Below are 22,140 nucleotides of genomic sequence, written 5' to 3' on the forward strand. Positions count from 1 at the left end.
CTAATCTTGGGAAGTTTCTTAGTCTGCTTTCAGTTTTCATGCACTGATCTGTTAATGACAGTAAGCCAAGTGTATGGACTATGTGAGCATGCCTTATTTCCTTTAACATCTCACAAGCAGTGTGTGTGCACACCCTCCTGAGGCAACGGCCAGGGTCACAGTTGCTATAGGTCACGGGGTCAGAAGCTAATGAATCTGTTTGGGAATTTGAGTCCAGAATTTGACCTTCATTAACTTACAGCCATTATGTAAAATCCTCTCAAACCTCATCCTCAATTTGTAAAAACTGTGCCTTCTCTTTCTCTCCCTTAGGAAAGTGTTTATCCAGCCTGACATTGTTTCCCTAATTTTATCTGCTGCCTTTTTAGAACTTAGTTTTTCTGAACCTTCTTGTCATTGGCTTGTTAATGTGCTCTCTGGCCTTTGTTCCTTCCTCCTTGCAGTTTCCCCTCGGGCTCACAAACCCAGTCCCAGGCTTTGGAATCTTTCCCCTCCTTTGTTTCTTAAAGAACCATATTTAGGGCTGGAGAAATGGTTTATCAGGAGGAGCTCTGGCTGCTCTTGCAGAGGACATGAAACTGATGAATTCAGTTTCCTACTCCCACATCTTGGCTCTGTTCCCAGGGGATCTAACAACCTCTTTTGGCTTCTGGGACGCCAGGCACAAATGTACTTACTGTACACAAATACACACACAGGGAAACCATGAATACACATAAGGTAAAAATAAAACTTTAAAACAAAACCATTTATTCTCAGGCTTAATTTTGTACCCTCAGATATAACTTTAAATTTTTTAAAATTAACTGTATATATGTATGTCTATATGTACATTTATGTGCAGATATATATATGAACATGTATGTGCCATTGGCTCATGTGTAGAAGTCCACGGTCAGTTTGCAGGAGTCATTTCTTTCCTTCCATGTTGTGTGACAGACTTTTCCTGCAACACACACATCTGCTCACCCCAGAAAGGGAACGCATGCCATACCAAAGTAACAGGCCAATGTCCAACTAGTGAACTAGTGAGTTTTTACTGGGGATACTGAGAGGTTGCTTACAAGGAGCAGGCATGATTTGAAAGCAGCTGTCACTGAAAAGGCCACTCCAACACAGGTGATGATCCCAAAAGCTGCCACCCTGGAGCTCCCTGCACAGCTGTGGGCTGCCCCCCAGATACCTTTCTTTCTGTACTTGGGCCATCAGAGTCTCCACCCAAGCAGTTGTTTGCTCCTTTATATGTCGTTGTGGAACGGCCCTCAAGAATCCTGTGAGTTTCTGTTCTCTCAGATATGTGTCCTTTGACTTCTTTTGTGGTTGATAGTACCCACCTTTTAAAGGGATTATCTCAGGCCAGAGGAGAATAAACGCCATCCTGGAGGATCTGACTCAGTCGTCATACCTGGCAGCAAATGCCTTCACCAGCTAAGCCATCTTGCTATCCTGAATACAACTTTGATTCAGTGCTTTCAGTCTAGAAATCATTGCTCATTGGACCCATGGTTTGTTGGTTGATTTATTAATTCTGCTTTGATATCTACAAACACATATCCTCACCCCTTATCTTCAGTAGGTCTGCTTTGTAGCTTTTTATAAAACCTTAGTTATTTACTTAGTTATTTAATTCACTTTATATCCCAATCGCTGGCCCCCACCCTCCCCACACAGTTTTAATGCCCTCTTGCATAACCCCCTTTCCTAACTTAATGGTATATTTTCAGGTTCTTTCCAGTTTATGTGGCTTGTTAATACATTTACTTAAAAATCTAATAGTTATATTTTCAATTTGTAGAATTTATATTTATCTGTTTTAAAGATGTTAGATCATTTTGGATGTAGTCTTTTTGTCCATATTTAATTTTTTTTATTACTTTACTGTCTTACACTTAAACTATCTGAAGTTTTGGGGAAGAATAATACTGTTGACTTTTACTCGTGGTGATTTGTACCTTGAGTGAGTGATTTCCAGTCATTTGAGTTTATATCTTTGGGGAGTTTTTTACAGTCACTTTGCATGCACGTGAGCTGTGGCGAGCTGTCAGCACAGGCCAGAAACTGCCCGTGACCGTCAGTCACTTGACCTCCTCTCCACTTTCCTTTCAAATCGCTTTTTAGGGAAAAGAGGGCTTCTAAGAATTTCTCCTTTTCTTTGTCACTTTGAACCGTAGTTGAGCTTGTATTCAAGTATTAAGATTAATGTCGGGGTTGGGGATTTAGCTCAGTGGTAGAGCGCTTGCCTAGCAAACACAAGGCCCTGGGTTCGGTCCCCAGCTCCGAAAAAAAGAAAGAGAAAAAAAAAAAAAGATTAATGTCTAGAAAGGTTCTGGGGGTGGCCGGTATGAAGTCAAAACAATCCTCTGAAAGGGGGAGCGAGGATGATTATAGGAAAGATAGAAAAACTGTGCAAGAGACAGACACGGCAGGGCTGCAGGTCCTTCCCACAGCAGCTGCCAGTGTACTTCTCATAGCCTCCTTATACTATAGGACCTTGGGAAGCAAAGCCACGAGTTAACAGAAACAATTTGCTGAAGTCCACACATAAGAAGACCTCTGTTCCCATCCCAAAGCCTCCCTGTTCCTTCCACCAAGGTCAGTAGGGTCTTCAGCCCCTCGCCTTGAGCCTCAAGTCCACCTCCTCTTATTGTTCTGTGCCTCAGCAGCCCGGGAAGTCTGCCAGCAGACCCTGACCCGCCTTGACTCTGCCTGGCCAGCAGTCTTCTCTCTCTCTCTCTCTCTCTCTCTCTCTCTCTCTCTCTCTCTCCCTCCCTCCCTCCCTCCCTCCCTCCCTCCCTCTCCCTCTCCCTCTCCCTCTCCCTCTTTCTCTCTCTCTTTCTCTGCTCCTAACATAGGAAGAAAACTTTTGAGAATCTGCCCACTGTATTTTTACCTGAATATTTTTTTTTTTTTTCGGAGCTGGGGACCGAACCCAGGGCCTTGCGCTTCCTAGGTAAGCGCTCTACCACTGAGCTAAATCCCCAGCCCCGTATTTTTATAAGTACGGAAAGATGGGTTTATTTTAGTTCAGTGTTTTCAGGGTTAGCAAAAACAATCTGTCTATTGTTGTGGGCTGCAAGGTACTTCTCAGCGGTACTGGCATGCATTCTTAACTGCCCTCACCTGACAGGCATTGCTGTGTGTGTGTGTGTGTGTGTGTGTGTGTGTGTGTGTGTGTGTGTGTGTGTGTGTGTGTGTGTGTGTGTGTGTGTGTGTGGTGTGTGTGTGTGTGTGTGTGTGTGTGTGTGTGTGTGTGTGTATTTGCGTATTTGCGCACACACATCCCTATCCTGGCCAGAGTGGGGTCCTCCAGTTGCTGTGTCCTTCTGACCCTGGGTTGTCCTCCTGCCTTGGCACTAGTGTCCCACCAGTGGTTAGGGTGCATATGTGAATGGGAGATGAGTGTTGATGCAGTGGATTTTTGGGTTGGGTTTTTTTAATGTATTTTTGTTTTGTTTTGTTATCAAGTTAATGCTGAACTCATAGAATGTGTTGGGAAATGATGTTCCCTCCTGGTCTCTTTTCTTCATTAAAAGTAAGAATTGTAACATATGTGTTATCTTGCTATTTGTGTTTATTGAGTCTTTTTCCATGCAAACAGGTTTTTCTAGTATTTTTTTTTTTCTTTTTTTTCGGAGCTGGGGACCGAACCCAGGGCCTTGCGCTTGCTAGGCAAGCCCTCTGCCATTGAGCTAAATCCCCAACCCCTTTTCTAGTATTTATATGCTGTGTAATTTGGGTTGTATCTTGGGTACTTTGTTTTCAGTTTTTTTAAGTCAAGTATTTTATTTATTATTATTTCTGTCTGTGTGTACATGTGTGTTAGCCCAATGTACATAAAGAGTTCAGGCCAGGAAGTTTCATAGTGAAATTCTATCTAGAAAACAAGAGGCTAGAGAGATGGCTCAACAGTTAAGAGCACTGGCTGCTTTTCTTGAGGTCCTGAGTTCAATTCCCCAATACTCACATGGAGACTCACAACTCTCTGTAACTACAGTTTAGGGAAATTTGACACCCCCTTCTGGCCTCTGCCACTGACAGACACACAGTGCATAAATATAGAACACACATACATATAAAATAATTTTTTAAAACCGACAAAGAGTCATGGTCATATATGCTTCCTGGGAGATAGACCAGGGAGCTCATGAGCGGCTTCCAGAAATGAACTCTGGTTCTTGGCACTTTGCTGGTTTTGTTCTCCCAGCCAAACCCTGAGACTGTTTCCTGGTGTCAGGGCCAAAAGTTGGGAAGTCAGAGAGCTAAACAAGACTCACCTCATACCCTGATACACACTATGGCTCCCATCAGAGGGAAGATTTTGTTCTCCCTAAATGTAGGGCCCCAGCCACCTCTTTCCTACAAATGGGGGTGGCTGGGCTTAAGAGGCTAGGGAAAGGGAGAAGAGACTAATGGATCTCCCCTTGTCTTGCTAGTGAACAGAACAGAAGGGCTAAGTGCTACTGAAGGAGGCTACTTGCCCTTCCCTAGCTGCCACCTCCGTTCTCAGTGCTGGGGTTTGAGTTCTTCCAGGTGTAGCTGTGTGCGGAGGAGAGACCATGGAATGCGCTTAATTCTGTCAGCTAGACCCGAGCTTAACGTTTGGGTCAGTACTGTACATCTTTTAATTATGCTAAATTTGAAAACATCTGGAATGTTGATATCCAACTCTGTTTCCACCCTCGTTCCTCTGTGCTATTTCGTGTTGGTTTTTAATGAGTCTTAGGAAGCACAGCCAATTCCAGACAAGAATGTTGTTTACTTTGACTTCCAGCATGAATTAGAGTGAGCTTTTGAGCCAGACATTCAGAAGCAGCCTGCTGGGACCTGTTTCCAAATAAACTGAGGATTTCTCCTAGCAGTAGTTTGATTGTACTGTGTCTGCAAGAAGGGGAGGGGGTCTCTTACAGGGACAGACACAGAAAAGGCAGTTGGTCGTGATGCATTTGTGACAGATGATCTGTGGTAAGATTTCTAGCACAGATCACTCAGGTTTAGAGAATGCTCACTGTTGGGAGCAGAACTCCTGACTTTCGGGGCATTTATGGGGTTATGGGAGCCACTAACCTAGGGACTTGAGGAGAGAAGGCTTGCTTACCATTGATTGTGCAGATTAGGGGAGCTCCTGGTCATCAGGAAAGGCTTTAACAATCCTCAGTGACCAGTATAAACTGGGAAATTTTACAGCCTTATTACAGGCAAATCACAATACAAAGAATGGAACAAACATGGTTAAGTCAGAATGTGCAGGTGCCCACAGAGCCCAGAAGTTCACATCTCTAGGAAGCTGTTCAGTGTGGGCACTGGGAACCTAGAGAACAGCGTATGCTCTTAACTACTGAGCCATCTTTCCAGCCCCCTTTATTGCTCTTTTCGTCCATATTTTTGACAAGTGTGTGCCAAGGGATATCTTTTGTTTATTTTAGAAAAGAACTGAAAAAAAAAAGTTAACTGTCTAAAATGTGTGTGTGTGTGTGTGTGTATATATATATATGTGTGTGTGTGTGTGTGTGTGTATATCTTTATGTTTCTGTTTTATACCCTAACACCCAAGATCTTCCTATAAGTATGCACTGATCCCAAAGCTGCATTTGTTCTGCCATTTAAAGGGAGGATGTGGAAGCTGGGCAGAGGTGGACACACCTTTAGTCACAGCACTTGGTAGGCAGAGACAGGCAGATCTCTGAGTCGAGGCCAGCCTAGTCTACAGAGTGAGTCCCAGAACAGCCAAAGCTACGCAGAAGAACCCTGTCTCCGAGAAAGAAAAAGTAGAATATGGGCATGGGACAGAACCCAGTAATCTAGCAGTTGCCAGTATGTGTAAGGCCCTGGTCCACCCCAGCCACTGCAAAGGAAAACCAGAAAGCAGAGCGTTGGCACCGACTGCTGCTCATGTTAAGTCTCCTTGTTTAGAAACTGTGGAATCCTTTGACTATATTGAGTTGTGTCTCTCCTAGGTCATCCATGCCTGGCTTATTGTTTCATCTCTGTTGTTGCTGTTCTTTTTTTCATTCATTTACTTAGGGTAAGTAATGCAGGTTTCGGTCTTCTCTTCGTTAATTGCATCCACCACTGCCCGTAGAGCCATGTACCTTGCTGATGAATTATTCTCTAAGTAATCGTTTTTTCTGCATACTATATCTTAACAGGTACATAAAAGCTGAGTTAGCGGGGTTGGGGATTTAGCTCAGTGGTAGAGTGCTTGCCTAGGAAGCGCAAGGCCCTGGGTTCGGTCCCCAGCTCCAAAAAAAAGGACCAAAAAAAAAAAAAAAAAAAAAAAGCTGAGTTAGTGTTGGTAGGGATATTGTCTTTTTACTTAATTTATTATGTATGTGAGTGTAGGCACCCATGTGAAGGTCAGAGGACAACATTTAGGAGTCCATTTTCTCTTTCCACTTTGGGTCCTATGGATTAAACTTAGGTAGTCAAACTTGCCAGGCAAGTGCATTTACCCACTGAGCCATCTTGCTTCAAACACACACACACACACACACACACACACACACACACACACACACACACACTCCAACTTATTTTATAAGGGTGGGAACCACGTGCCACATTACACATGCGGTAGTCAGAGGACAACTTGTGTGTGTCGGCAGGGTTTTCCCTGGAGAGGAGAACTATGGGGCAGACGGGAGGGAGGGAGACTTGTTACACATCTTTATATAAATTATATGTACCTAGCTAAGAGTTGAGGTTAGTTTCAGTTTAGAACACCTGAAAAGCTTTGTATAATATGCATTGCAACCTCATTCAGAAACGTAAAACTTGCTTTATTTTAGAATTTCAAAACAGAAAATTCATCTTCCTGGACAACCCCAGGGCTCACAGTTTGTGCTTATATGTATTTTTTCTCTTAGAATGGCTACCATAGTTACAATCGCTTAGATAGATAGATTTGTTCTCCAGAAGTTAAAATAGTTTTCTTCATCTAGAAAAGTTCACCAGGGTCTGGGGAGGTGGCTAAGATATCAGTGTTTGCTAGTCCAGCATGAGAACCTGAGTTTGGATACTCAGAACCTACATAGAAGCCAGGCCAGTGCAGGAGCAATTTCCTGTAACCCTAGCAATGGGAGGCAGAGACAGACAGGTCTCAGGGACTTGCTGGCCAGCCAAGCTAGCCAAAACAGCAAGCATCAAGTTCAGTGAGACATCGTGTCAAACAATAACATGAATGTCAACTTACGGCTTGTACATGAGCCTTGATAGGCAGACTCACCCCATCTACCACACACAGTGTCAGGCAGCCGGCTAGGAGCATGAAATCCATGGTGGAGCGCATGCCCAGTACACATGAGGCCCTGAGTTCCATCCAGCATCACACAGGCACTCTCTAAGTCATTTTATAAGACTGTTCTCATCAGTGTCTAATGATATTAAAGTATTCTAATGTTATGAAAATAGTATTATCTATGTTTTCACTATAAAAATTAATGGCTCATTTTTTTCTAATTTCAGATACTTTAAAGTAGAATTTCATAAAATACAGTATGATAGTGTAGGTGATAGGATTTTCTTTTTTTAATATTTGTTTTTATTTTTACAGATACGACCTGTGATTTTTTTATATGTTCATTTATGTGAATAATATAGTGCCTGTTAAAATAAGTTCTGCTTGAGAAAAATGTAATGTTTAAGGACAAGGTGCTACATGAACAACAGTACAGCATAGGTCATAGTAAAAGCAATATGGGATGTGAATAGGTAACATTTCAGAATCTTGGTTCTAAACAGTGTGTTCATGAGAGTTATTGCACATAAGTCACTTCAAATCCTTGTTTCCAGGGAAGTATTCAAGACCTACAATGTCGCCGTGGACTATATTACGGTTGCACTCCTGATCTGGAATTTTGGTGTGGTCGGGATGATTGCCATTCACTGGAAAGGCCCACTCCGACTGCAGCAGGCGTATCTCATTATGATCAGTGCCCTCATGGCCCTGGTATTTATCAAGTACCTCCCTGAATGGACCGCATGGCTCATCTTGGCTGTGATTTCAGTATATGGTAAAACTCAAGACTGACACTTTGTTCATCACAGAAATACTCACTGGTGTGTTTTCCTTCCTCTTCTAGTTCTCTTGATTTAAGGAAACTCTTAATGGTTATCTCCCGTAGCTCTTCAGTGGTTTCCCTGTTAGAGTGCTAAGGATTGATTGTACCTACAACTCGTCGGTGCTAGGCAACGGCCGTGCTGTGACCCCGATCCCAGCCCCGAGAGTGAGAATTTGTGAAATGTTCGGTAGGACCCTGAGCTGGGTTGATGGGAGGAGCCATCCTTTGCTGCTCAGAAGACTGATTCAGTCCTCGTCCTATATGCGAGGCCCTGGCTTTAGTCCCCGGACCCCAGTAAACAAAGCTGCAAAGCTGCAGCCGCACCAGCGGTCCCCCCGAGTTATGATGGCCTTGTAAGTCGGGAACAAGTCCCCAGGCTTCAGAGAGTCCAGTGAGCCTGTGTGTACTGAGATGTGCCAGCAGCGTGCTGGACACCTGCAGCCGTCAGCTCGGATTTGGAGTGTAGGGGTCAGAGGACTGCTTCAGCAGTCAGAGCTCTCCTCCCTCGGATCCTGGGACCGCGTGAACCCAGAAGGGTGGCCTGGTGGCAGGCACCATTGCTGAGCCTTCTCACCGCCCTCAGTGAATTTTCTTCTCTCACGTTTTTACTTGATGTGTAGTGTGTTGCCTGTAAGTGTGTCTGTGCACTCCATGCACGCCTTATGCCTGCAGAGGCCAGAGGAGGGTGTCGTATTTCCTCAATTCATTTTCAAGTTCAGAATCATACAGCAACTTCAGTGGAATCACCCTTTAAAGATTAACTTTGTCCTGCTGTGTGTGCACACCTGTAATCCCAGCACTTGGGAGGTAGAGGCAGGAGGACCAGGAGTTTCAAGGCTAGTATCCATGGCTAGTATAGTAAGTTTCAGACCAGCTTGGGCCTCTTTAAACCCTGTTTTCAAAAAAACATTTTTTTAATTAAATAAGTAGTAAACTGTTAGAGGTAGTAATGTCCACCTCCCATCCCAACATTTGGGATCACAGATGAAGTCAGGAGAATTAAAAGTTCAGCCTAGGCTATATTTTGAGAGCCTGTCTGGATTCTGAGAATGAGGTTTACATTTGTAAAATAAGCCCAGTGTCTGTTTGTTTATTGTATTTGAAGTTAAATCTACAGGAGACCTGTGGGCAGAGCCCAAAACTCGTGTAAAAACCCATTATTTCAGCTGGTGGCACAGGCCTTTAATCCCAGAACTTGGAAAGCAGAGGCAGGAGGATCTCTGAGTTTGAGGCCAGCCTGGTCTACAGAGCAAGTTCCAGGATAGCCAGGGCTACACAGAGAAACTGTCTGGAATAAAACAAAACAACAACAAAAATAAATTTTAAAATATTAAACATACATTTTAACAGCTGCTGTGACATGGGTCCTGAAAAGTCACAGTGATACTCCAGCCATAGTAACCGGGGACTGACTTTACCCTCCACTCTCGCCCCACATGAAAGCCAGAGACTAGTCAGAGACTAGTCAGTGGTCACCGTTTTAGAGCATGCTCCTTCGTCACTGTTCAAACACTGTAGTGTGTGGTGACCTGTAACTGAAAACTCATCTCCCTTTAACTGACAGAGAAAAACCTGGGGACTAGAACTGAGCCAGTTCTGTTGTATACCTGAGCATCTAGTCAGGGTGAGAAAGCCGTACTCTACCCCTCACCTCCTGTAACGTCATCTTACTGGTGTTTTGTAAATCCTCCATGTAAGCCTGCTTAGGAATGCTGCTGTGAGTTAGGGAGATGGCTCAGCCAGTGAAGGACTTAGCACCAAGCCTGACAACATGAGGGACCCTAGGAGCCACAAGATGATAGGAGAGAACCAATTCCTGCAAGTTACGCATGCACACACCCTCGTTCGTGTGAGAAAGCACAATAAATAGTGTGATTCAGAATGCCACCCTGCCGATCAGCGAGGTGGTAATCATAGGGTTTTGGTTGCTAAGAAGCTTAAAGGTTACAGAGGTAAATTGTTTGCCTGGCTGCTTGCATGTGGCTTGACCTAGAGTCTGAATTCCAAGCCCATGTTATTCTCTCCATGACCCTCAGCCTCTGCTCGAAGCACAGGGAAGACCTTGGTCTTCTGAGTGTGGACGAGCTGGGCACCCAGTGTTTACATAGTGACTCTCAACCTGCTGCTTACAAAGTCTTGAGGAGTTTTGTCAGAAGTGGTCTGAAACCTTTTAAGTAAATTAATTTTTATTCATTTTAATTGCCCTAAAAATAACTGAATCTATTCATTTCAAGATTCTATAAGGGGAAACATGTCATAGAACCAAAATAGTTACAGGATGTGGGAGCTTTAAAACAGCTGAAGATCTCATTAGTTGCTAGTACAGGAAATCTTGCTTTTTTCGCTCAAACATATAAATGGAAGTGTAGCGGAGAGTGGGGCCGCTGTGCTATTGTTACGGTTCTACAGAGAGTGACAGCAGCTGTCTAGTCCCCCTTTACTGTTTTATACCTGTTGGATATGTTTAAATATTTGACGTTATTTTCTGCATTTCTGTAACATAGAAAATGAAAGAAAAATTGGAGAAAATGGTGTTAGAACCAGACATAATTTAGGCATATCACTGTTTCTCTGAGGTCAGTGTTTAGCACCACCATATGTTCTGAGACGTAAATATCTGTGAAGCACCTTACTTGACTGGAAACTAAGGAAATATTAAACTTTATCATGCACAGAGCTATCATTTCATTTAAATTTGTTGCTCTCTTACTGCAAATTCCTTAATTATGGGCAATTAAGAGCTGGAAAGAGAGTCTCATTTCTTTCCTGAGCTGTTTCAACCAGCTTTCTCTGGGGAATGAGTGCAGGCCTCACACGTGCTGTGAACGTGTGTTACAACAGCACATCCCCATTTGCACTGTCTGTGAAGAAAGGACACTCTCTTCCACTCTGCTCTTGTTATTTCAAAACGTTTGATATTTGGAATAAAGTGTCTATTTGTAATTTATAGGTAAATTTTTTTTAAAAAATAGCTCCCTCCCATCTCTGCTTGTTCCAGAATGAGAACTCTAGAGTAGTTCTGTCTTGCTGTCTCTGCCTCTTTCCTTCAGGCTAAGAAGAGTCGTGTCTAGACCCCAGTAATCATATACCGTAGACTGAGCTCATAGCCGTGAGGCCAGAGTATAATTTACACGGCCTTCTGAGGGCTCTGCTTTACTTTGTTTAGCTTGCTTTTTCTCTTAGCTGCTTAACTGCAAATATTTTCATTTTTACCCAACATTTTTAAAGAAAACATTAGATTTGTTTCCTCAGGAAGTGCTCCCTTGTGTATATCCGTTTACACATTTTAGTCAGTGTATTTTACTAGGTGTCTTTTTTTATTTTTCTCTTTCTAGATTTGGTGGCTGTTCTGTGCCCCAAAGGTCCACTTCGTATGCTGGTCGAAACAGCTCAGGAAAGAAATGAGACTCTCTTTCCAGCTCTTATCTATTCCTGTAAGTATGCTGGACCACAGAGGTCAGAAGTCAGAAGAGAGCATTGGATCCCTGGGACTGAATTTATGGATGGTTCTGAGCCACCATGCGGGTGCTGGGAATCAAACCCAGGTCCTTTACAAGAGCAGTACATTCATGGCTCACCCCTAAGCCATCTCTCCAGCCCCAGTACATTCAGTTGTGTGTTTGTTTCTTTTTTTCTAAGATTTATATACTTATGTATATAAATTATATGTATATACTTATTATACATGAGTACACTGTAGCTGTCTTCAGACACACCAGAAGAGGGCATCAGATCCCATTACAGATGGTTGTGAGCCACCATGTGGTTGCTGGATTTAAACTCAGGACCTCTGGAAGAGCAGTCAGTGCTCTTAACCGCTGAGCCATCTCTCAGCCCCGTGTGTTTGTTTCTTAACCTGCAATCTTCTGTTGTTTTAATCCTGTTACTTCTGCACAAAGACCAGTGTTTTCTGTAGAGAAGTAATGGCCTCGTGCTTGCTAGAGAAGTGCCGTGGGTTTGAGAACTTACCTCAGCTTTGTCTTCCTCAACAGCAACCATGGTGTGGTTGGTGAATATGGCTGAAGGAGACCCAGAAGCCCAAAGGAGGGTACCCAAAAACCCCAAGTATAGCACACAAGGTAGGTGGTGCTCGTTTGTAAATGCCCTATTTTCAGGTTCATTATCATTTGTAGATAAATAATTGAAATGATGAAGAAATAATTTCAGTCTTCTTTGGTCACACTCTCCTTGCTAAAGCTCAGGGCCAGAGTTTGCCTGCCATTTGAGAAGCCCGAGATGTGGGGAGAAGGGTGATAATCAAAGCTGTCACAGAGAATCTCCTAGAGAAACTGGTTATCCCCAGTAAATGCACATAGGACTATTCAAAGAGGTGAAATTCCCCAAGATACTGTGAGTTCAAGGCTAGCCTTGACTGTGTGGAGAGATCTTGTCACCGAAAGGTGTGGGAGTGGGGACAGGGCATCTCTTGTCCAGTATGTCCAGGGTAACGGAAAACATGTGGTGGGAGGCGTGTAACGAAGTCAGTATTTCAGTGGACTTGACAATGCTGGTGACCAAGGCCTGGGGGTACTGCAGAAGACAGTGGGACAACATCATCAGATGCTCAGTCAGAAACAAGTGAAGAACAGTGTGCTGTAAACTAAAGCAGAAAGGTGTTTTCTTAGAAAGTTGAAAAAGAAAAAAAAAAAAGAAAATTAAGATGACAGGCCTAATTAAGGCTATTGGCCTAATTTAAAATAATTTTTTTTTTCTGGAGCTGGGGACTGAACCCAGGGCGTTGTGCTTGATAGGCAAGCGCTCTACCACTGAGCTAAATCCCCAACCCACTAAATTTTTTATTTATGTGTATACGTATGTGTTTATATTTATGTATTTGAGTGTTTTGCCTTATGTGTATGTAGTACACATGTACTGCTGGTAGCTGGAGGTCAGCAGAAATCAGATCCCATGGACTTAGGTGCTTGTGAACCACCATGTTGGTACTGGGAACCAAACCCACGTCCTTTGGAAAAGCCATCTCTCCAGCCCCAAGTATCATATTAAACTAAAGAGAAGTTGTGGTTGTTTGCTTAGTCAGGGTTACTATGGGGTCAAAAAACACCATAGATCAGAAACTTGGGAAGGAAGGGTTTATTCAGTTTACTCTTCCTCATCCCTCTTCATCAGCAAAGGAAGTCAGGACAGGAACTCAAATAGGACAGGGACCTGGAGACGGGGGCTGAACTGGAACCATTGAAGGGTGCTGCTTACTGGCTTGCTCCCCACGGCTGCCTCAGCCTGCTTTCTTAATTTCTTGAACCAGTACCGCCAGCCCCAGGATGTCCCGCCCACGGTGGGCAGGGCCTTCCCCACCGATTGCTAATTAAGATATGCCTTCTAGGCTTGCGTACAGCTCCAACTCTGTCTGTGGAGGCCTTTTCTCAATCGTTCCCTCCTCTGTGATGGCGCAGTAGCCAGCACATTGTTTGTTATATGAGAAAGTGTATGTTTGGTAAGTTGACAAATGCTGCCCAACCACTGGGTGTTTGCTCAGTGTTTTCCTAAGCTCTGGGGATAGAGGACTGAACAAGATGTTTCCTGTTGGTTCACAAGGGTGCAGGCTCTGCACAGTTCCTGCTGTGCCACCTTTGACATACTGTTGTCCGCAACCGTCACTTCCTGTGGTCCTGACAGTTGCAGTGCTGGGCCTATATCCAGACAGGGAAGATGGAAGCCATTTCTTCCTTCCGTAGAAAGAGGAAGTGAAGGGGAAAATGTCAGCCCTCCAAGACAGTGCCACGTCCCAGCTTCTCAGTTGTAGCGTGTACATGGAGAAGAGGAATGGAAGAGTCAACATGCTTGCCTTAGCTGAGACCCCGCCCTCTGGAACATGGAGGGGTGAGCTAAGGATTAGCGCTTTAATTAACCTTCTCTCTTAAAGGAACAGAGAGGGAAGAGACACAGGACACTGGCACTGGGAGCGATGATGGTGGCTTCAGTGAGGAGTGGGAGGCCCAAAGAGACAGTCACCTGGGGCCTCATCGCTCCACTCCTGAGTCAAGAGCTGCTGTCCAGGAACTTTCTGGGAGCATCCTCACTAGTGAAGACCCGGAGGAAAGTACGTGCATCGTCTCGGTCTGAAACCACGGGTTTCTTTAAGGGCAGTATTATCTGCCTCTCAGTACACTGAGTTGTTGTGGGGAAATAGCTTATTCAGGTGTTTGCCACACAAGCATGAGGGCCTGAGCTTAATCCCTCTCCAACGCTCACATTTAAAAAGAAAAGGTCAGCACAGCCTCATACACCTGTGATCCCAGCACTGGGCAGGTAGAGACAGGAGGACTCTGGGCTTGCTGACCAGCCAGTCTAACTGAATCCATTCCTGCTCTGTGTGCTGTGCTGTCTCCAAAACTAAGCTACAGAATGACTCAAGAAGATACCAGGCATCAACAGATGGCCTCTTTGTACTGTGTACACACAGAACACGAGCCCTCAGTGCCCCTCTTTGAATGCATGTACACAAGAGAGAGAGAGAGGGAGGGAGGGAGGGAGGGAGGGAGGGAGGGAGGGAGGGAGGGAGGGAGGTGTGAATTAAGATGTTAAGCAGAGGGGTTGGGGATTTAGCTCAGCAGTAGAGCGCTTGTCTAGCGAGCGCAAGGCCTTGGGTTCTGTCCAGCTCTGAAAAAAAGAAAAAAGAAAAAAAGAAAAAGATGTTAAGCAGATAATGCCCAGCTGTGCAGGGAGGTGGGTAATGAGACTCCGGAGTCACACAGAATCTAAACCTCCTGGTGTAGAACAGAAGATAAAGAGGATGGTCCTTCTGAGGCCTAAATTGGATATATTGTTTATTGACTTCTCCTTCAGTGTAGGACTGTGTTTTTTGATTCATTTGGCCTTGTTTTTTTCAGACAAAGTGTCACCATGTTGCCTAGGTCTCACACTCCTGGTCTTAAACTCTCCTCCTGCTCAGACTTCTGAGTAGCTCAGAGTGCAGGTCCGTGCCACCATGCCCAGCTTGGGATCAGATATTTGAATTATGAAGTCACAGAGTTGGGTGTGGTGGTACACACTTGTAGTCCTAGGGCTTGAGTGACTGAGGCAAGAGGTTCACAAGTTCAAGGCCAGCCTAGGCTACATAACAAGACCTTGTCTGAAAAAAAAAAAAAAAAGCACAGGAAACAATGACAAACTTAATCTTTCTTCTTTTAGGAGGAGTAAAGCTTGGGCTGGGAGATTTCATTTTCTACAGTGTTCTGGTTGGTAAGGCCTCAGCGACCGCCAGTGGGGACTGGAACACAACCATAGCCTGCTTTGTAGCCATATTGATCGTAAGTATATGCTGACAAAAATTGTCAGAACTGACTGACTCTGCATGCCTTTATGATAATTTTCTTTTGAGTGTGTTTGTGCACATATATTATGGAAGTTGTGTGACAGAGAACAATGTTTTTCCTTCTACCTGAGGCAGGGTTTCTCAGAGAACAACTTTTGGGAGTTGGGGCTCCCCTTCCACCTAAGGGAGGGTCTCTGTTTTTACCGTGAGACGTGCACTCCAAGTAGCTTCTGGCCTATTCTAGTTTCCCATCTCCAAAGCAATGCTAGGATTACAGGTGGGCCCACTACATCCAGCTTTTTACATAGTTCCAGAGATCTAACTCAGGTGGTCAGGATCAGGGGGCCACGTGCCTCTACCTGCCCAGCCATCTGTCTAGCCCCGAGAAGTCTCTTCTGACTCCAGGCAGGCTAAGAACTCCAATCCCTTGAGAAGCTTTTTAAAAATGGACAATCAGAGCCTGCCTGATCTCTCTCCACTCTGGCCACACATTAAAATCAGCCAATGCTACCAGCCTAGCTATGTCTTTCCTGTGAAGTTTATCACTGAGGCTTAAAGAATGGGAGCACCATGGGCTTGCTGTGTTCTCCTTGCATACTAGCTCGGGTCTCAGTCCTGTGCTCATCTCTGTCCCCCACCCTTGGATAATTAGTTTTGAGTAGTTCTTAAGAGTTCTCCAGGAAACTGTGAGTATTTCTCATTAGAAATCACTGTGGGCCAGGCAGTGATGGCGCACACCTGAAATCCCAACGCCAGGGAAGCAGAGTCTGTGAGCCTGGTCTACAGAGTGAGTTCCAGGACAGCCAGGACTACACAGAGAAACCCTGGAGAGAGAGGGGGGGGGGGAGAGAGAGAGAGAGAGAGAGAGAGAGAGAGAGAGAGAGAGATCCGCAGTGTATGACTAGGACTTAACAAAGACTGTCCTGATCAGTGGTTTTACATCTAATGCACAACCTGTAGCCTGCTTGCCTTGGGACGGCAGGTATGGAGTGAGAGGGGCTAGCCCAGGGCATAATCCCAAGTTCCATCTTGCTTATGATGGCTGTGGCTTTCAAAACTGACTTAGAAAGCTGGGTGTGTTGGCATGCACCTTTTAATCCTAATGGCATTCTGGAGGCACAGGCAGGTTGACCCATGAGTTCAAAGCCAACCTTGGTAAGTTCTGGGTTGCATAGTGAGATCCTATGTCAAAAACAAAAACCTGACTTACTAATAACACATGAACTGTTCCTTACTGCTCAGAGTTGGGGCATACAGTTCAGGTGTGAGAATGCCCGCATAGTCCAAAGCCCTGCGGTCAACCTCCAACCTCATGAAACAGGCAGGGTGGCATGTCCCCGCACTATGGAGAGGAGGAGGAGGGTCAGAAGTTCAAGGTCCTCCTTAGCTGTGTAAGGGATTTGAAGCCAGCTTGGTTGCGAGGCATCATGGTACACTCTTACATCCTGGCACTTAGGAGACTGAGGGAGGAAGGTAACTCGTCTGCCCAGTCTGGGTTTTGTGTGTATAAATGAGCCTCTGTCTCCACAGGGCCTGTGCCTTACGTTACTCCTGCTCGCCATTTTCAAGAAAGCGTTGCCGGCCCTTCCCATCTCCATCACCTTCGGGCTCATTTTCTACTTTGCCACGGATTATCTCGTGCAGCCCTTCATGGACCAACTTGCATTCCATCAATTTTATATCTAGCATTTCCACACTCAGACCATGGATGATTCTTCTTTGATTATCAGAAAAACAAAAACATAAAGCAAACCTGGGCAGGGCATGGATGATTGTCCTGTGTCCTCAGCGAACAAAGTCACGACTCCAGCTTGGCTTTGACCGCTTCCTTCCGGTTTCCCCAGCCACCTGCACTACTGGACTTGGGAAGGAAGTAACTACAGAAAACGGTTTCCAACACTTGTCATTGCATCGGACGATGTCACTCAGTGAAGAAACTACCAGGCTGAGAGACAAGGACTAAGTATGCTGGCCGAGAAGCTGCTGGGCTCTACCAGCACTTTGACCCTTGGACATGGAGATTGACCAGCACTGGGAACTCTCAAGAGGTTAAATGAAGTGAAGTGAGCCAAGCAGAGCTGCCGTCTTCCATGCCATGTTGGAAATAAAACATGCCCTAGCTGAATCCTGCACTGTCCAGGGGGTTCTGTGCAGAGGTGGCACTGGACCCAGGTCCCCGCAGTCTCCTTTGCTGCCCACTCGTAAGTTTAAATAAGGATGCCACCCTACACAAGCCCCAACCCCTGTCACATCAGTGACTTTGACCATTTTTGCTCTCAAGCACTGACACTATTATCTGTGGTTGCCATTTCTTCCCAAGGCCAGTCTGGATGAATTTGGGGTGGCTTTATCCTGAGAGTTGTAACCTCAGGTTCCAAAGTCTGTACTTCTCTTGAAATGATGGAACTATTTCTCAACAGTCCCCTGTCATCCTTAAGTAACTTCTGGGTTTTCCACAAATTCCTCATTTTTAGACATACTTTAGGTTTACTTTTGGCCTGGATGCTTCCTCTCCCTGTCTCTCTCTTGTCCCACAGCAGTTCCCTCTGACAGCAGACAAGGCAGCTCTGGGAGGGAGCCAGTGGCCCTGATAGCCCAGGGGGTACCTCATGTGATGCAAATACTCCGTGTCAATCAAGCAGTGCAGTGAGCCGTGCTGCTGTGCTGCCACAGCTCCCTGGACAGCAAACAGGATGTGTGCCCAAAGAATTAAAGTGACGGGTGGCTGGTGAAGCGCTCTCTGTCCTGACTGTTCTTTTGTCACCGCAATCCACTGTCAAGGACAGAATTTAAAACTAGGGGCTGGGGGACAGCTCCAAATACAATGCCTGTCTTGCCCTCGGCCCAGTCCCCAGCATTGGGGGAAAAAAAAATAAAACCACAAGATTTAAATTAATGTCTAGTGCTGGTAGTTGGTCAGTTCATGAATCAGTTGTGTCTAAAAAACCAAGGGTTTGGAGAAAAGTTGTTTGTTGGTTAGCCGTGAAAGAACCTAGACGCAGGACTTAAGCCAGTCGCCAAGAGGAAAGATGGGCTTCCCACAGCCATGGGACAGAGTGAGTTAGCTACACAGGCACGTGTGAGGGACGAGGCTCTGCTTCCTCAGGAGCCGTAGAAGAGTGGCCTCACTCTCGCTTCTGGTCTGTCTGCCTCTTCTCTCATCTCAGTGCTCCATTGTGTGGTGCGAGCAGTGGCCATGTGCTGAGTTTACAGTGAGCATGGGTGCTGTGGACCTGTCAGGCTGAGCAGTAGTCCCTTGTACCTGTGGCAGCCACCTCAGCCAGGACACCAGCTGGTAAGACTTGAGAAACTAGTGTGGCTCAACCAAGGACGCTGGCTTTCTCTCCCAGCCTGTCCTAGGAACCACTTGAGGGTTAGGATACTTATTTTGGGTCACACAGTTGTGCTGTTGATCTAGCCCGGGGGCTTTGGGCATGCTAGCAAGTGAGGCCTGGAGTGATCCTAGGAAGGATTTGACCTTAGGAGTCTAGTAGTCCCCTCTGTGGTGAGGCGGAGACAGGCGGGTCCCTGGGCTTACTGGCCAGTCAGCCCAGCCCCATCCAGGTTTAGGCCAATGAAGAGCCCTATGTCACAGAGCAAGGTGGACAGCTCCTGAGGAACGACACACGGAGGAGCTGAGGGCGAGCTTTGGGAGAGCTTGGTACATGCAACATCCTCAAGGCCCTGCGCTCATTTCCCAGGCTGTGTTTAAAGAATATGAACCCAGACAGAATCATCTCGGCTGAAGAAGAGAGCCTTGCAGGGAGGAGAGGGGCTTGTGCTAGAAGGTTCTGCATTTTTATTATCAAGCATATGTGAGGTCAGCCCTGTGGTGCATGGGTTCTAAGGAGCAAACCAGGTCACTAGGTACGCTGTGGGCAAGAGCCGCTAACCAGCCTGGCCACCTCACTAGCCCCTTTTCCCAAGACCTTGCCGCTCTCACACAGACAGCAGATGGGAAGTTTTAGTTTGAGGCACTTTTGCCAATCTCAGGTAGAGCAGTGTGTGTAAGGGTCTCAAGTGTGACGTGTGTTTAGTAACAAGAAGATATGGGCTGTGATTGTGTGCAGGTGTTCCAGTCCAGGAGAGGAGTGGCCACAAGCCAGGCAACATCTGGAATAAAGCCACTGCCCCCACCTGCTTGGTGGGAAGAAATGTAGTAGCTTTAGGGCTTTGGTCCAATGCCTACAGGATATGGGGCATTTATGGGCAGTGCCAGCTGCAATCGAGGGGCTGGAGAGGAAGGGCGCTTCTTCCTGGTTTTGATTCTGCTGGGTTAAAGGGATCCTAGGTTCACAGCTTTCACACCGGATGACTAAATTTCTCCAAGAGGAAAAGAGAGAGCAAGCAAGCAAAGGACAGCAGCCAAATGTGATCTGTTAGAGAAAGTGTGCAAAAGACAAGAGCCAAAAGAAATCTATTGACTTCACCACAAAAGGAGCAAAGATCTGTGGTTTTTGCTTGCAAACTTCGCTTGAAAGTTTAGTGTCTTTTGTGATAGATGCCCAAGTGAAGGGTACATTTACTGCTTGTTCTGTCTGTGGTTTCACGCACATTAGATAGGGTCTCCCGTGTAGCCCAGGCTGAACTCAATTTAATGGTCCTTCTGCCTTCACCTTACAAGTGCTGGGCGTCACAAGACATGGACCATCATGCCAAGTTACATCTATGTACATACATACACATATGCATATATATATTATATTTCTGCACAGAGCATGTGCCTACATGAGGTCAGAGGACAGTTAACAGCAAGTGGTTCTCTCCTCCCATCATGTGAGTTCCAGGAACTGAACTCAGGTCCTCAGGCTTGGAGGTGCATGCTTCTACCCACTGAGCCATCTGGCTGGGCCTATGGATATTCCTGACCCTAACTTGTTGAATGTGAAATTGATGCTAACTGCCAAATAAGGTCTTCCAAGATCGGGCTTCTAATGGGAGGCTCTGTCTCTGACCCTCAGAGCCAGGCTTTGTGATCTAACCCTGGAAGAAAAGCTGAGGGGTTTATTCAGTCTCCTGAGTGATTGGCTTGGTGCTGCAGTCTCACCTGCCCTCTTCCTACCTTTTTCCCTCCCTCCCCTCCCCCCTTTCCCTTCTGTTTCTTGTTCTTTCCTCTTCTCCTTTCTGAAAGAAACCCCAGGCTCTTGCCAGACCCACTCTAGAGCAGAGGATGATCTTGAACTTCTGTCCTTCTACTTCCACACCCCAAGTTCTGAGATCACTCACATGCACCCCTGTGCCCAGTTTATTCTATGCTGGGGATCAAACCTGGGGCTGTGTGCATGCTAGCTAAGCACTCTACCATCTGAGCTACACCCCCTGGCCCCACCCATCCTGACTTCTCTCAACTCCTGAGGCTTACAGAGTGAGTGCTGTTAAGGGGACCTCATTCCTTCAGAAGCCCCCCTAGTTAAGTGAGCTCTTGAGTGGTCTATGCAGATCAGCCTGGGCCACCTCTCCTCACTCCCTGTGGGTCTTTAATGCTGAATTTGAAGACAATTTGGAAACTGGACATTTGCATTCACCCTTGGGATGGAAATAATGCCATTTCTTGATGATAAGTTAGAGTCTTAAGAGCAGCCCGGGGGTCTTGTGTCTTTCTCCAAACCTGGGCAGTTCTACAAACGCACACCAAAGGAAAGGCTTTGCAGCCTTTCTTGATGGTGCCATCCAGATACCTGTGGGCTGTCCCATCTCAGGGTCTTCTGCACCTCATTGGTCTACTAGGCTGCTAGAAACCCCTACTCTGCATATTGCAAAGCACAGCCTGGTGCTGAAATGTACCCTTTCTTGACTGTCAAAGCCATTTAATGGGCGTTTGGAGGAGCAATGTGCCTTTGAGGATGCAAGTGTCCCCTTGGGCCCTAGAGTATAGAGCTTACACATGTCTCCCTAGCAGGAAGGATTTCCCCGAAAGCACTTCTATTCAAATACAGACTTGTTGAAGGCCACTGCAGAGTGGCAGTGCCAGGGTGAGAACTTCTGAGGGGTTCTTTACTCTCACATGGTCACGGCCTGGCTTCTACCATGGGTACTACTTTGTACATAACACTGTGAATGCAACTTTTTAAATAAATACCTTTCAAACTCTTGGGAAGCTATAATTTTGATAGATGATTGCAGATTTTCCTGTATTTGTCAAATGAATAAAGAATGCATGAGCCTAACCTGCTTGTTTTCTTCCGAGACACTGGGATGTGAAGGCCTGTGCACTGGCTCACAGATGCCAAGACACTTTGAAACGTGATGCTCTCTGCTGGTAACAAGGCAACGTGGGTTAGAGCAGAGCAACACCCAGTCTGCTCAGAACCGCTATTTATGGTTCTGTATTGTAGATCTGCAGCGCAGCAACTAAAGAGCAAACATTTGAGAAAAACATTGCATTTGTACCAAACACACGGACTACTTCCTCTTGCCATCTCCTAAATGAAATCTATTACCAGCTGTCTCGTCTCCAGCACCAGGTTTTGGCTTTCGAGACGTACATGGCCTCATTGTGTAGCCCAGGCTGACTTCAAGCTCACAGGCAGTGGAATAAAGACACGTCCAGCCATGCATGGCATTCCTTGAAGATTTTAGGGCTGGCGAAATGGTAAAGGAACCTGACACTGAACTCGAGGGCAACCTGAGTTTGATCCCGGGACCTCTGTGAAAGGAGAGAGCAGATTCCAGCAAGTTGTCCACTGACCTCCGTCGCATGCACGCAGTGAGCATCTGCATCCCCTATCCCAGTGTCCCACCCTCCAAAACACACACACACACAATAAAACTTAAAATGGTGCAGGAGAGTTCTCTCGGTGTTAAGAACAC

At 45.8% G+C, this 22,140-nt stretch overlaps 1 protein-coding gene across 7 annotated transcripts in view; it reads left to right on the plus strand.

Moving 5' to 3' along the window:
- The window catches only part of Psen1 (presenilin 1), a 52,045-nt gene extending 30,548 nt beyond the window's left edge, over window positions 1-21,497 (plus strand). For 5 of the 7 annotated variants that reach the window (NM_019163.4, XM_087552360.1, XM_087552359.1 and 2 more), the window contains 7 exons: window positions 5,955-6,022; window positions 7,789-8,009; window positions 11,393-11,491; window positions 12,050-12,136; window positions 13,939-14,115; window positions 15,207-15,325; window positions 16,861-21,497. In NM_019163.4, coding sequence (NP_062036.2) covers window positions 5,955-6,022; window positions 7,789-8,009; window positions 11,393-11,491; window positions 12,050-12,136; window positions 13,939-14,115; window positions 15,207-15,325; window positions 16,861-17,016 — 927 coding nt within the window. In that variant the 3' untranslated portion in view covers window positions 17,017-21,497. Of the gene's footprint in view, window positions 1-5,954; window positions 6,023-7,788; window positions 8,056-11,392; window positions 11,492-12,049; window positions 12,137-13,938; window positions 14,116-15,206; window positions 15,326-16,860 lie in introns of all 7 variants that reach the window. The other 2 variants (XR_015621697.1, XR_015621696.1) reach the window with 1 other exon arrangement.
- Window positions 21,498-22,140: the final 643 nt, after the last annotated feature.

The sequence above is a fragment of the Rattus norvegicus genome, chromosome 6 (genome assembly GCF_021556685.1).
Source record: "Rattus norvegicus strain SHRSP/BbbUtx chromosome 6, alternate assembly SHRSP_T2T, whole genome shotgun sequence".
Classification (NCBI taxonomy): Eukaryota; Metazoa; Chordata; class Mammalia; order Rodentia; family Muridae; genus Rattus; species Rattus norvegicus.